This window comes from Podarcis filfolensis (assembly GCF_964270895.1).
Source record: "Podarcis filfolensis genome assembly, chromosome: 2".
NCBI lineage: Eukaryota > Metazoa > Chordata > Lepidosauria > Squamata > Lacertidae > Podarcis > Podarcis filfolensis.
In genome coordinates this window covers 16767006-16781778 of record NC_139605.1, presented here as the reverse complement: position 1 = coordinate 16781778, position 14773 = coordinate 16767006, and the positions used below count along the sequence as shown (strand labels likewise).

Here is a 14773-nt window from a genome sequence, read left to right as displayed (position 1 = left end):
ATCAAGCTGCAGTGGTGACCCCTACTTGGAGGCTGGTCCTTAGCCATGAGATATGGCCATCCCAGAAGCATACAGGCAGCCATTATTCACCCTTTTATTTATTTCAGAGTATTTGTAAGCTGCTGTCTAGACTTTCTGGTGGTGGCTCTCTGAGGTTTCAGGCAAGGAGCCTTTCGCAGCCCTGTCTGTAGATGCTGGGCGTTGAGATTGGGACCTTCTACATGCAAGGCGAAGGGACGCGGGTGGCGCTGTGGGTTAAACCACAGAACCTAGGACTTGCAGATCAGAAGGTCTGCGGTTTGAATCCCCGCGACGGGGTGAGCTCCCGTTGCTTGGTCCCTGCTCCTGCCAACCTAGCAGTTCAAAAGCACATCAAAGTGCAAGTAGATAAATAGGTACCGCTCCGGCAGGAAGGTAAACGGCGTTTCCGTGCGCTGCTCTGGTTTGCCAGAAGCGGCTTAGTCATGCTGGCCACATGACCTGGAAACTGTACGCCGGCTCCCTCGGCCAATAAAGCGAGATGAGCGCCGCAACCCCAGAGTCATCCGCGACTGGACCTAATGATCAGGGGTCCCTTTACCTTTACCTTACATGCAAGACAGATGTTCCACCACTGAGCTATGGCTCTTCCCTTAGAATCTTAGCAGTGTATTACAACAATAAAAATCCATTTTTTATTATTATTATTATTATTATTATTATTATTACTACTACTACTACTACTACTACTACTACTATTACTGCAAGTCTGCTCAGACATATAGTTTAGATACCTGCACTGGTTTTTTAAGTTTTGCTGAGGCTAATGTGTGTTTTAATGACCCCCCCCCCCTTTTAATGATAGCCCTGTGGATTTGGGCTGTGTTTTCTCTACAGCAGTGATTCCCAAACTTGTGTCTCCAGCTGTTTTTGAACTACAGTTCCCATCATCCCTGCTCACCGGTTCTGCTAGCTAGGGATGGTGGGAGTTGTAGTCCAAAAACAGCTGGCGACCAGAGTTTGGGAAACACTGACCTACAGTTTTATTATGTGCACCACTTAGAGAGCTCTTTGATTAAGTGGCTTAGAAAATCTTTCTCAGTAAATAAACAAATAAGAACAGTGCCTTGAAGAGAATATTTATTTACACATCACATGCGCCGAATGCAGTCTGTCAGCTAGAAGTACACAAAGGTTTAACCAGAGCAATCCGTAATCTTTAGTGTGACCTCAGGTTCATTTGAGGCACCTTGGAGAGGTTTGTTCTTGATGTAGGAGAGGAGCCTTGGAATGGTATTTGAGAAGCCGCACTTCTGAGCCACCCCCAGCTCTCTGCAGGGCAATCATTTGGAAGCTGCATGTGTACCATACATGCCCTGACTTTGAAATGAACTCATATTGTTCTGGCAAACTGAGCACCCTTCACAGGCATCAGAGCAACTGAGCGTTCTGTTCTAGTGGTGGGTGAGAATAACTGGCTTCTGGGAGATTTCAGTAGTTGCCTCAGGAGCATTTGATAAGCATTCCCAGGACCAACAGAACTGATGTGTGGAAGGAGAACAGATCAAAAGGTAGGGAAAGAACAGGAGAGAAGATCCACCAACCACAAGGTGAGAACGCAACATGGGCAGAACTTACATTACATACTTTAATTAATCCAGACCAGAAATCTTCAGGAAAACAAAGCCCCTACTGACAAAATGGTTCTAGACTTCGCTTTGGCATCATCCATTCCCCTGCGATGTCTACATCAGCTTGCCTCTCATCCTGATTTCACAGAGATGTATGTTTCCCTGTCCCTGTTCTGGCCATGGGGACACCGTGAATGGCAATAATTCTGAGGCATGGAGAAACTCCTCGTGGAACTACCAATCTTATAAGTCATGTAGACACAATGGATCTAAGTGGATCCAGCAGAATTAACCTGAGCTTTGAAAAGCACATAGAGATGAAAGAGGAAGTGAGAAAGAGTGTCATTCTTCCAACTTCCTCTTTCAGCTCTATGTACGTTCTGCAGATACCCACAGATTCAAATTCCACCCAGATCACAGTGCTCATGCTATGCAAGAAAGCAGGGAAAGCACTGGCTGGGAGTTACCTTCCTTCCCTGGTGTTACATAGTAACATAGTAACAATGAGAAATTAATTGTCCTTTAGCTCCAAGGCACAGCTCCTCAATATACGAGGCTTTGCAAAATTCAGGAAGTGAATTCAGGCTGCCAAATAACCTGTTGCTTGCAGAATAAAGCAAAAATGATTGAAAAGAAGCCACTATCATTCATAGCTGCTGGATATGTCATTTCCCCCCTCATAATTAACATGTGGATGTTGTGGAGGAAAATGGGGTGGCATTCGAAAATGATGGTCCCAATGGCTTATCTTGTTCTAACCCGGCATTAAGTTCCATTTCTCATTCAACATCGTCTCACAATGAAGTGCAAACCATTATATTTGCAAATGGGCACCAATCCTACAAAGTGAGGGCTTTGCTGAAGTGTTTCTAGGCATGTCTTCACCCTCTCAGTTCCATTCGGACTTGATGTAAGCTATTTTTGCATTCTGCCTTTTTTTTGTTAAGTTCTGGTCTTATTCTTCATATCTTCCTCCAAAATGGATTCAGAAGAGTCTTCTTGGACTTTTTCTGCAAAATAAAAAAAGCAATTGGAAAAATGATGGTCCATAGAGAGCCAAACAACCCTTCATGCAAGAGACTGGGTACAACTCAACTTCCATTTTTAACTGAAATGCATCCACAATGGACAGCCAATCACTTTCAACCAAAAGTTTGGGGGGGTTCATTCCTTTCCTACTACTGCTCCCTCCTTACCCAAGTTTTGATAATTTTAAAAGGGGTATACCTAAGACAAAAGGGACACTGGTGAGGAGTCCCTTTACCTTTACCTTTACCAGGATGGTTGCATCCTGGTGGGGTAGAGCGAGTGGTCAGCAGGAAGGAGCCAGGGAGAAGCAGGAGGGAGTGGAGGAATAGATAGCGAGAGGTGGCGGTGAAAGGAAATGCAGGAAGCAGACATGAGCCAAGGTGACTAGAGAGAAGGGCTGCCATTGATACGAAAGAAGGCAATAACTCTAGGGAAGAGATAAGAACTGGCAAGCCCTTCACCAAAGGAGCCATAAAAAGAGAGCTAGATGAAAGAAAAGGCCGAAGAGATGGACTAGGGATGGATGAATATGTCAATTTCAGTTTCTCCTTTTTCCCAATTCTCACTTCATTTCTCCACATTCCCACACCAGTTTGCATTGCCCCCCTACACACAATAAAACACCAAAACCAAATTCCTCATGGAAATTCATCAATATTGTAATGCAGATTTCTCCTAATGTACGCAATTCTACAATACAATTTGCCCCCAAAACAATGCAATTTTGTAATTTATTTGCACTAATAGATGCACACTTCCCACTAATGGGAAAAGCTGGATAACTGCATTACAAAATTCAAAGAAGTGCAAATTTTGAAGCGTGGCTGTGTTTTGGTTCTCACATTGTTTAAAAAAAAAATAGAATTAGGAAGGCTCGTCATTCAACGTGAACTTTCTCCCCCATCTCTAGAGGCGAGAGAAACACTACCTTAGCAGGAAAGTTGATTCTGACATAGACAGAGCGGGCAGAACTTGTGTGCCTTGTTGTCCACTGGAAATATTGCCAAAAAATGCTACAAAGAGGAACTGGCATGGGACCCCACTGCAGCAACACTATAAATGTGACAAGACCTAAGTCAGTACTAACTGTTGCTGAACTGAGCCCAAACTTCTTCAGCCAAAGGACCTGGACTTACTTGAGAGTGTTGAGTTGAATATATGAGCTGCCAGGAAATTGCAGTGGTGGGCAGGAGACGGCTTCCTGATCTCAGGTGGCCCTGCGCTGATGTGGAAGAAGTTCTCCTCTGTGGCATTGTAGAGCGGCCATTGCACCTCATTGGGCACGGACCCAGTGGGGTTCCTGTGGAGGAAACAAAAAAAAAAACCACAGTCCAGATCCAAATCTTCTTTTTAAGCCAAAGGCCATTGTGACGTTAACATATGAGAGTGCTGGAGGTGAAATAGTTAAACAAGTTACCCAATCAGAACCCGGGGGGTGGAGTCAGAGGGACTATAAAACCAGCTCTGGGAGGGTTAAAAGGGGAGTTCATTGGGAGTTGGGTGGTTGGTTGGAGTGGGAGTGAATTGGGATAGAGTCTGTGGGGAGGCTGAGTTAGTGTAGCGAAATAAGCCGAGTCTGGAACAGTTAGGTGATGGGAAGACAAGTAAATATCTGAGAGGTGGTTTCGTGAGGGAGGGCAGGTAGCAGAAGTTATAGATCTGGATAGGAACCCTATGATTGTAATTGACTGATACCGTTTATGAAACCACACGTTTGTTAAACTGCAATAAATAAACAGAAGTTTATATTCCAATTTAAACCTGACTGGTCTCAGTATTGTACCAGGTAGGGCCTGGGTGGTGGCAGCGAGAAATAAAATGTGGCACAGGGATTAAAATCTTCTTTTTAAGCCAAAGGCCATCAATAGCACAAAACAAAGAGAGAGAAAATCACTCATAGCATTATAAAAACAAAAATGGCACATCTACACTGCAATAATAACCCCTGACCATTAGGTCCAGTCGTGCCCGACTCTGGGGTTGCAGCGCTCATCTCGCTTTATTGGCCGAGGGAGCCGGCGTACAGCTTCCGGGTCATGTGGCCAGCATGACTAAGCCGCTTCTGGCGAACCAGAGCAGCGCACGGAAACGCCGTTTACCTTCCCGCCGGAGTGGTACCTATTTATCTACTTGCACTTTGACGTGCTTTCGAACTGCTAGGTTGGCAGGAGCAGGGACCAAGCAACAGGAGCTCACCCCGTCGCGGGGATTTGAACCACCGACCTTCTGATCGGCAAGTCCTAGGCTCTGTGGTTTAACCCACAGCGCCACCCGCATCCCACACTGCAACAATAGCACACTACAAAATAAGTGAAACCCTATCATTTGTCATTTGACTCAATTCCTCAGCTTTCATTACTTGGAATTGTGCTGACAGTCAACCATATGAGATTTGGCCCATTCCTTTTTATTACTGTAGATGGAATTGGAGATAGGAGGCCAGCTATATCAAATATGATCCTGTGAGTCTAGCTTCCCAGTAGGTCCTCTTCTGCCCAATCCATTTTGTTCCCCATCCACTGTGCTTTGGAATTCTGTCTCGGCCACTATATTATTTTTATTTCTATCCTACCTTTTCCCCAATGTGGCTTACACAAATAAAAACAAGCACACAGAGATAAAATACAATATCATATAAAATATAGTTTTTAAAAAGTAATTAAATTCTAATAGAATTAAAACAATACATAAGCAAATCAATTGGATTACAGATAGTAAAAATCTATATGGAATACAAAGCGGTGCAATATGAAATACACTGCAGCTGGTGGTTCACGCTGACATTAGCCCTGCTCCACAGAAATCCCTCTGATTGCCCTAATGTACCTGGAAAAGGAACACTATTCGTTTTTGCCAGGGTAAGTATTCCCCAACACTTTGATTATGTGCTTTTTGTTATATATGGCAGGAGAGAGCTCCTAACATTCAGTCATGGGTAGAAGGTACATGTTCTTTGTGTATTAATCTCTGGCAACAGTTCCAGGAAATCTAAATCCAAAAAACGTTGCCTCGCTAAATCCGAGGCTTTCTTTTCTCCTTCCATCAACCAAAAAATCAAATCAAATCAAATGAGAACCCTGCTATGGTAATCAACTTATGGCCTAGAAATCACGGTCATATTTCATCAGTGCCAAACGTGTCAGCCAAAATAGCTGACATTCCATCTTCAACCATCTTTTGCAAAGGTTAGTTGGTTATTTCAACTCACATCCCACCATAGCCCTGAAATTGCCAGTGGTAATAAAAAATATGATATAACATGTTGCTGTTTTTTAAAGTATCAATAGGGTTTTTTAAAAAAACAGATAAACAAATCGAAAGTGCATATCAGTCACATTAAAACATATCAAGGCCAGCTATTATTATTAATAATAATAATAATTTTTGTACCTCACCCATCTGACTGGGTTGCCAGTTCAGACTGAGCAGGGGGTGGAATCCCTGTCTATTATTATTTTTAATAGCATTTGCTTCTTCAGAAGCTCTCAAGACCCCAAGAGGGTGAAAGAGATGATTTGGGAAGCTCCTTATACATAACTGGACCCCTACGTCCCTGGAATTGAGCTAGGGGCTTTTTCCAATTAACAGGCAGTTTGCCAGTGAGAAGAAGGGGGGGGAAACACCAAAGGAAGATACATGTCTTTTGTTTAAGACAGGGACTGGGAACTGTCCAGCTGTCCAGCTATTTGTTGACGGGAACTCCAGCTCCCATCAGCCCCAGCCAGCATGGCCAATGGTCAAGGATGATAAGAGTTGAAGTCTAGCAACATCTGAAGGGCCACAAGTTCTCCATCCCTGAGTTAGGCCTTTGAGCTTTTCTCTGAAACTTGCCCCTCTAGACTGAAACTTGATGTGGCAGTGCCCTTGTCAAAGATACCAAGGAAAGGAATGAAAGACTGTGGGAGGTTCAGGCAGAACCTTGGGTGTAGAATGCCCAGAGCAAGGACTATCAAACCATGTCTAGAACAACCAGGGTCAAGTTGATGGAATGAGTTGTGTTTGAGGCTCTAGAACAAGAGCTGTGAATGCCTTACCCGCTTCTAGCAAACTCCGCCCAATAGCGCATCATCTTGAGGCTCAAAGGGGCGTCAGCTTCCGTGTTTGTTTGATTTACCCTCTGTAGCGACGACAGAGTTCCAAACAGGTAAGGCACCTCAACTCCATGGGCTGCTCCCATCCACTCCTGCCAAATGGAGCCAGAGATGTGGTGGTTGAAGGAGTAGGTGTACACAGGGCTCCCACCTGCTGCCATCTTTTCAGCAGCTTCAGCCAATGGGCACAAAAAGTAATAATCTCTGCACAGTTGGACCATGGCCCCGTGGTACTTTTCTGGCCCATGGCCATCTTCAGCATACTTCAGCGCTACAGTCTTGGCAACATCTTCTTCCAAAGACATTTCGAACAATGTCATTGTTTCCTTCAAGAGCTGCTCCCAAGTTGACATTCTGTCATCTTCTATGCGATCCGAAAGACCGCTTAGTGCAAAGACAGACCCATCCTCCCCGGTGATGCCTATGAGCAATGGTTTTGCCTGAAGGAGCCCACTCTGCAGAAGTTTCCTTGGCTCATCCAGAAGGAAGTCCCCATCTGTGGTGGGGTAGAAGCGATGCATCAAAAGTTGGAGCATTCCCCTATCCATTACCTTCTCCTGTAGGCAGTGCAGCGCCACACTGTGATTCCGATCGTCGCAGCCCAGCCGCTGACTCGCTTGCAAGGAGCGCAACTTGCAATGCTCAGGATCCTTCCAAGCCCAGGGTGCATTGGGAGCTCCACTCTGCACCACAGCGCGGGCAAAAAGGGGTTGGCTTGCAGGTGAGAGGAGGTGAAACCCCACAGAGGCTGCTCCTGCACTGTGGCCAAAGAGGGTCAGCTGAAGAGGGTCCCCACCAAAGACAGCTGCGTTCTCCTTCACCCACTTCAGAGCTAGCTGTTGGTCCCACAGCCCCATGTTTCCTGGGACCTCAGGCGGGAGGAACAGAAAGCCAAAGAACGCCAACCGATAATTCATGGAAACCACAATGACGTTCTCAGTAGCAGCCAGAAGTGCTCCATTGTACAAGTCTAAGGAACTGGCACCAACCAGAAATCCCCCGCCGTGGATCCAGACAAGGACAGGAACCGGTGCAGAAGGCCGCGGGTGAGGCACCCAGACATTGAGAAAGAGACAGTCCTCTGAATGCGGCGCGTTGGCAACCCACATTTTGTTGAAAGGCCATTGAAAATCGGTCGTCTGGAAGCAAGCCTTTCCAAAGTTGGTGACCTCCAAGACATGGCTCCATGGCTGGTGGGGAAGGGGCTTTTGGAAGCGCAGCTTCCCCAGGGGGGGTTCAGCATAAGGGATACCGAGGTAGGAAGTGACAGAGACAGAGCCAACCGGGACTCGCTTGCCTTTGATAGGGCCGCTGCTGGTCACCACCACGGTGTCATCTTCAGAGGCAGAGCTGGAATTCAGGAGGAAGAGGGAGAGGAAGAGGCCCAAAGATGCCTGGAGGAGAGTAGGCATTGCAGAAGCTGAAAGAAAGGTGACCCAGGCACAGTTACACCTTGGCTCTGATCCAAAGCGACATACACAAGCCCCCCCCCTTTTTAAAATAAAATAAAATAAATAGACCCCAGCATATCGACTGTATTGTGTGGGAGAAGACAGGTGAAAACCCTTCTCTCCACCCACTCCCCTTCTGGATATCAGTGGATTATAGATGTGTTTTTAAAAAACTTGGCATCAGAGGGGCAGCTTCCATGTGAGTACTGGGAATTGCAGGTGGACTGTTGTTGTTATGTACCAAAGTTCTCACCCTGGGCCAGCAGGGGGATACTGTAGATAGTTTTCACTCAGGTCCACATGTGCAAATAAGGAATTGAAAGTGACGTTCAGTGATTGGATAGTTACAGAAAGTTGTTACTGTTGCTTTGTAGTTGAGATCTATATAAGCAGGTTGGCTGAACCCTTCAGTTCAGTTCTGTTCTGGCCTGTGAATAAAGAAGAGCTGTTTGAAGAATTGCTGCGTCGTCTGATATGTTCACCCACAACTTAACAGTTGTGCGCTGGTCCTACTTGTGTGCTTCCCATAGGCTTCTGGTTGCTCACTATGAGAACAGAATGCTGGACTAGATGGGCCATTGGCTTGATCCAACAGAATATTTCATTTGGTGGGGAGGGAGGGAGGAAAGGAGCCTTGACAGTGGGATCAATGCACATCTCTACCTGTAGCCCACAAAATCCAGCACTGATCCTGAAAGCATAGGAACATTTTAAATGTACAGTTGTACCTTGGGAATCGAACGGAATCTGTTCCGGACGTCCATTCGACTTCCAAAACGTTCGAAAACCAAATTGCTGCTTCTGATTGGCTGCATGAAGCTCCTGCAGCCAATTAAAAGCCACGGAAGCCCTGTCAGATGTTCCGCCTCCAAAAATAGTTCGCAAACCGGAACCAGACTGCTATTTGCTTCTGTTGCTGCTGGTGGTTTTTTGTATCATTATTTTAGATCTTGTGGTTTATGTGAAAATTGTTCAGTTTGGATGTGTATTTTTTGACAATTTTATTTATATTTTCTGACTACTTTTGTTCTGTATTTTCCTCATGTTTCAAGCCACATGGACCATGGTTTAAATTGTGGGAAGGTGGCATACAAATAAAATTATTTATGTATGGACGTGCACCAAATTCATTTTTGTATGCCAACAACAATGTTCACACACAAAAAGAACATACACGTGTCTTTGCAACAATGTTTTTGATGGTACCAATTCTCACCTACCAATCTTCATACAGAAGGAATATTATTCCAGTAAAGATGAGCAGGTCTAGGGGAATGGCAAGGCCGGTTGTGTAATTCCTTGAGCTGGAATCTTCCAACATCTGACTTTCCACTAAAGCTGAGAGTGGGCAACTCAGTTTACTGACTTTGAACTCCTTAACAAACACGTTGCAGTCACCTCATACCTTGACTTTGTTCACCTCTTTCTCTTTTTTTCGTTTGAGGGCACAAGTCCCAATCTGCAGACCCTCACACGCATATGTCCAAGACTTACAGCATGATACAGGGTTAACTTCCCAAATGTTAAACAACTGGAACAAAACGAAGCAAGAAGCTATGGTGCTAGAATGCAGGATTCCTGACTTCCTTTCTTGTGCCACGTTTACTGTCATCTCCCCCACTCCCAAGGTTTGTTCCCCACTTCTCATCCCACTCTTGGAGGCATCTAAACCTTCTGCGTCCTGAAGACTCACCTCCTTTATCCCCGGTGGGGTTTTGCTGCTCCTTGGTGTCCTCTGCAGCTCAATCCAAAGGGGAAAGGTGGGTACTGAGGCTTATAGGACACTTCCAGCTCTCGCAAATAACACCCAGTGAGAAGGCAGCTACCAATATGTGTGTACGCAAAGGGCAGTGACCGCCAGGTTCTGCCTTCTCCAGGGGACGAGGCATCTTAGGTAAGAGTACACATCAGAGGGCACAGAGGGAGAGCTGTAGCGTGCAACAACAACAACATGGGTTTCATGGTTATGCAAAGTCTCCGGCCATTTGGACATAAGGAAATGCAAGTTATTAAGTAGTGGGTTGACAAAGCAGACGACACAGAGATTTCTCCAAGTAGCTCTTTATAAGTAAGCTGGAACTGAACCAAACTGAACACAGCTCAGCCGGCCTGCTTTTATAGGCAGCCGGCTGTCAACCTTGTAACAACAGCCCAGGGTTTCCCGCCTAAATTAACTGACGTGGACCTGAGTGAAAACTATATACACGGTACTCCTGGTGGCCAGGGTGAGAACTTCAATAAATAACACAAGTACAGTGGTACCTCTGGTTCATAGCTGTCAACTTACAGATTTGAAAAGAAGGGACCAGCAGCCTCGAAGATAAGGGATCAGCAGCCAAAATAAGGGATTTTTCCAACACAGGTATGTTCAACTTCTGAGCCCCTCCGAGCCAAAGGCAGAAAACCCAGCTAGCAGCCAAACGAAGCCTCAAGCGGTGGTTCCCACAGCGCAGCAACCCAGAAAAGGGGATGCAGCACGGAAAGCCACCGTCACCACTCCGCTGGGAAGCGCTGAGCAAAGGCGAGTCCCCAGGCAACGCAGCCAATTTTTTCAGCACAAGGCATGCAAGCTCCACCCCCCAGTCGTTCTTAGACTCCTTATTGGGTGAGCAACGCAGCCAAGCAACACAGTTGGAGCCTCCCTCCTCCCTGGCTGGCAGGGAGGGAGGGAAAGGAGCTACTTCCTTTGAAACCCGGGAAATTTAAGGGACATCATCAATAAGCGACAGCAGCTTGACACAGCGCTGGGATAAGGGACTTTCCCGCCAAATAAGGGGCAGTTGACAGCTATGCTCTGGTTACAGACGCTTCAGGTTACATACGCTTCAAGTTACAGACTCCTCTAACCCATAAATATTACCTCGGGTTAAGAACTTTGCTTCAGGATGAGAACAGAAATCACACAGCGGTGGCGCTGTGGGAGGTCCCATTAGCTAAAGTGGTGCTTCAGGTTAAGAACAGTTTCAGGTTAAGAACGGACCTCCAGAACAAATTAAGTTCTTAATCCGAGGTACCACTGTATATGTGAACACAGGCAACCGTGGACTGGCACTGAAGAACATCAAAAGCCAGGTTGAGTTTGAATAGTGAGGGCAGGTGGATCTTTATTTATTGAGCATGCAATGTCCCCCCAATGAGATGTCCTGTATCAGGGCCATATCAAGGGTTGTTGCTGCCTGAGGTAAAGGACAAGATGTCTGAAGTGCTGGGGGTGTTTCCTGTGTGCCCCCCCCAAAAAAAAACTGGTCAGTTGCAATCCTCCTTGAAGCAAGTAAAACCCTCAATGATACAACGGGCAATAGCTATTGGTCATAATATAGATATGGATGTTACGAAAAAGGAGCAATGCTGCAGAGTGCTCCAGATGGCTGGAAAGCCAAACAGGATGTTGATGTTATGGGACTGTACCGTGGGAACCAGGGACAGTCTATTATGTGCACTGAGCACCGGATGTTAGCTCAGAGTGGCACATGACCCTGTACTGGAAGTACATGGGTGGAGTTATTCTCTCTCTGTGTGGCTGCTGATGTGAGAGGGTGCAGACATGTTTCCTCTGCACTGCTGAAAGACAGAAATAAAGGCATGTAAATACATTTCTGTCTGTCTCTCTCCCCTCCCTGGGGATGGCAGGGGGGAGTGGTTGTGTTCTTCTCACGTTGAGGAGGATCGGCCGATAGAGACCTTGCCTTGTCTTGCCGGGAGTCGCTGACGGGGGAGGCCAACATGGAATCAAGCCGGGCACCTGGAGAGTGGCCAAGTTCCTCTGACAAGGCTTGATTTAACATCTGGTAGCAGACGCTGCTGGTTATCTGATCCATGGGAATCAGCATGAGAGGTGAGAGGTTGATGGATCGTGTGCCATCCTCTGCACCAAGGAAAGAAGATAACGTCTGCATTGCAGCCAGAAGCTGAACAGACGGCTGGACACCAAGAGGGGGTGTTTTCCAAGCAACGGAACCCCAAAAAGGTATGCTGAATATCGGGCTAAAAGTGTGAATGCAGATTGATTTATTCTCTGGTTCACGAGAGCTGCGTTTGGAAAAACAGCTCTGAGAGCTAAGCTTGCATACCAGACATATTTGTGGCGAGATAACGAAGAAGTATGCACAGTTGCTAGGCAACGACCGTCAGTCGACTTGGAAAGTTACTGACACCTGGGGCTGGCTCAGTCAGAGCCGGGAAAGCAAAGTTGTTTTGACTGTGAGACAGCTTGGAGATTGCCTGCCTGAGAGAGGCAGAAAGACAGCTCAAAAAGGAGCTTTTGGATTTTACTAGCTCGAGAAAGAGAGCTGAGACTTGGATTCAAAATGGATCCCAAGAAGGGGGGAGCCTTGCCTTACCCGCCTCCCCTGACTAATGACAATTATTCATCTTGGTCTGTAAAGATGAAGGCCCTGCTGCAGAATCAGAGGATTTTTGGGGTGATTGAGAACCCCATCCCTCAAGCACCAACCCGAGGTTGGGAATCACAGAATGTGAAGGCCAGGACGGCTATAATTCTGTGTGTCTCGGATGATCAACTTGTGCATATTCAGGATTTGGAATATGCGCGTGAGATTTGGGAAACGCTGTGTAGAACACATCAGAGAGATGCTGGTTCTTCAGCGTTGCTGTATTTTGAGAAGCTGACCAATCTGAGGCTTGCGCCTGATGGAGATGTTCAAGCGCACCTGACGGAAATGAAATATCTGCGCCAACAGATGGTGGAACGCAATTTCCGTCTGCAGGAGGAAGTGTTTTGCTTCATGATGATTAACAGCTTAAATCGGACTTACAAAACGGTTGCCAGTCAGCTGGGTTCCCTCCCGGCGAACGATTTGACCGCGGAGAGGGTGACTGCCGTTGTTTTGAATGAACACGACAGGCTTGCTGCACTGGAGGTGAAGGACAGGGGGAGGGAAGAACGGAGTTCTAATTCCCCCACTGATGTTGCTACTGGAGAGGATGCTGTAGCTTTGAACGTTGTCCGATGCTACAATTGTGGACAGGCTGGGCATCTTCAGCGGAACTGCAAGAAGCCACGCCAGCCGAAAGGAGCGAAGGGCCGCTCAGCAAAGCCTGAGGCAGCAGGCAAAAGTCATACCACGTCTTCGGTGAAACCTGCAAAGGCCCTGATGGCGAAAGGAACCACGCCAGATGTTGGAAATTCATTTGTAATTGATACGGGCTGTAATTTTCATATGTCCCCACACAAGGCGCTCTTTTCAACGTTTAAGAAGCAAAGCTTCGCTGTGGAACAAGCCAACGGTCAGAAGCTGGAAGCGACCGGGATTGGAACTGTGTATCTCAGGAGTCTGAACCTGACTATACACAATGTTTACTTGGTTCCTGAATTGAAGTTCAATCTGCTGAGTGTTTCGCAGATTGCAAAGAAAGGACTGAAACTGTCCTATGATGCTGAGAGCTGCAAGATCTTCAAAGATGGAGAGTTGTATCTTTCTGCCAGAGAGAAAGGTGGACTGTATTTGTTGGACTTTAAGCAAAGTGATTACATGGAATGTAATTCTGAGTCTAACATGATTTCTCTTGCAGGTGTGACCAAGACGAGCGCCAAGAAGGTGGCCAGGGTCGACAGAGCGTTTCAGCGGGTGTATGCTGATGTGATTGGTCCTCTAGAACCATCTAGAGGCAATGCAAGATTTTATCTTGTGTGTGTGGATCATTTCTCTAACTTTGTCTGGGTTTATGTGTTAAAGAGGCCACAGGAAGCCTTGGAAAGGTTTCAGGAGTTTTGTGACAAGGTTAAGAATGTGCATGGTGCTAACATTAATTGTCTTTTGACAGATGAGAAGCAGATTTTTCTTTTACAGGATTTCCAGAGGTTCCTGCACAAGAAAGGGATAAGACACAAGGTTGCTGTTTCAGCGGAAGCGTGGAACAGGGGTGTCTGTGTACGGGTGAACAAAGAATTGCAAAAGGGGATGAATGCGCAATTGCTTAGTTCACATCTGCCACATGAGTTCTGGGCGGAGTCACTCATGTCGTTTAATTATGCGTGGGTGAGAAAGGTTTCAAGAGAGTTGGGAAGTTCTCCTTTTGAGAAACTGTTCAAGAGAAAACCTTCTGTTGCCCATTTCAAGGTTTTTGGGTCTCATGTGAGGACAGAAGCTCCAGGTGGAGTAAAGAATGCCAGAGGCATTTTTGTGGGATATGAAAAGGGTCTCTACAGAGTAATTTTGTCTGAATCTGGTCAGGTGATTCTCACAAAATTTCTAGAGAGTGCTCCTGAACAGGAGAGAGTGAAAGTACACACATTTCCCACAGAGGACGATTCAGATGATGATGATGATTTCACAGATTACAGTGGTACTGAGAGCGACACTGATAGCTCAGAGAGCTCAGTTGTCACAGTCATTGAGAGGAAATCTCACACATTGGATAGACCTTCACAGGTGAAGGATGAGCCACTGTTAACTATTGGAACTGGTTCTCCTAGGAGTCCTGAGACAGAACCAGTGAGCAGAGAGGATCAGCACCTCATACGCAGGTCTGAGAGAGTCACAAAGGGTGAACCACCCAAAAGGTACTCAGAAGAGTTTGCTAACTTAGCTGTTGCATGTGTTGCTGTTGTAAACAACCGAGGACAGGTTGG

At 46.3% G+C, this 14773-nt stretch overlaps 1 protein-coding gene across 1 annotated transcript in view; it reads right to left on the bottom strand.

The window, feature by feature from the left end:
* Positions 1-1102: 1102 nt before the first annotated feature.
* The window catches only part of LOC310758115 (uncharacterized protein), a 29043-nt gene continuing 15372 nt past the window's right edge, over positions 1103-14773 (bottom strand). Inside the window, exons 3-5 of the mRNA XM_083604051.1 lie at positions 6674-8150; positions 3776-3939; positions 1103-2620 (exon numbers count right to left, since the gene is read on the bottom strand). Coding sequence (XP_083460177.1) covers positions 2553-2620; positions 3776-3939; positions 6674-8150 — 1709 coding nt within the window. The 3' untranslated portion in view covers positions 1103-2552. The remainder of the gene's footprint in view (positions 2621-3775; positions 3940-6673; positions 8151-14773) is intronic.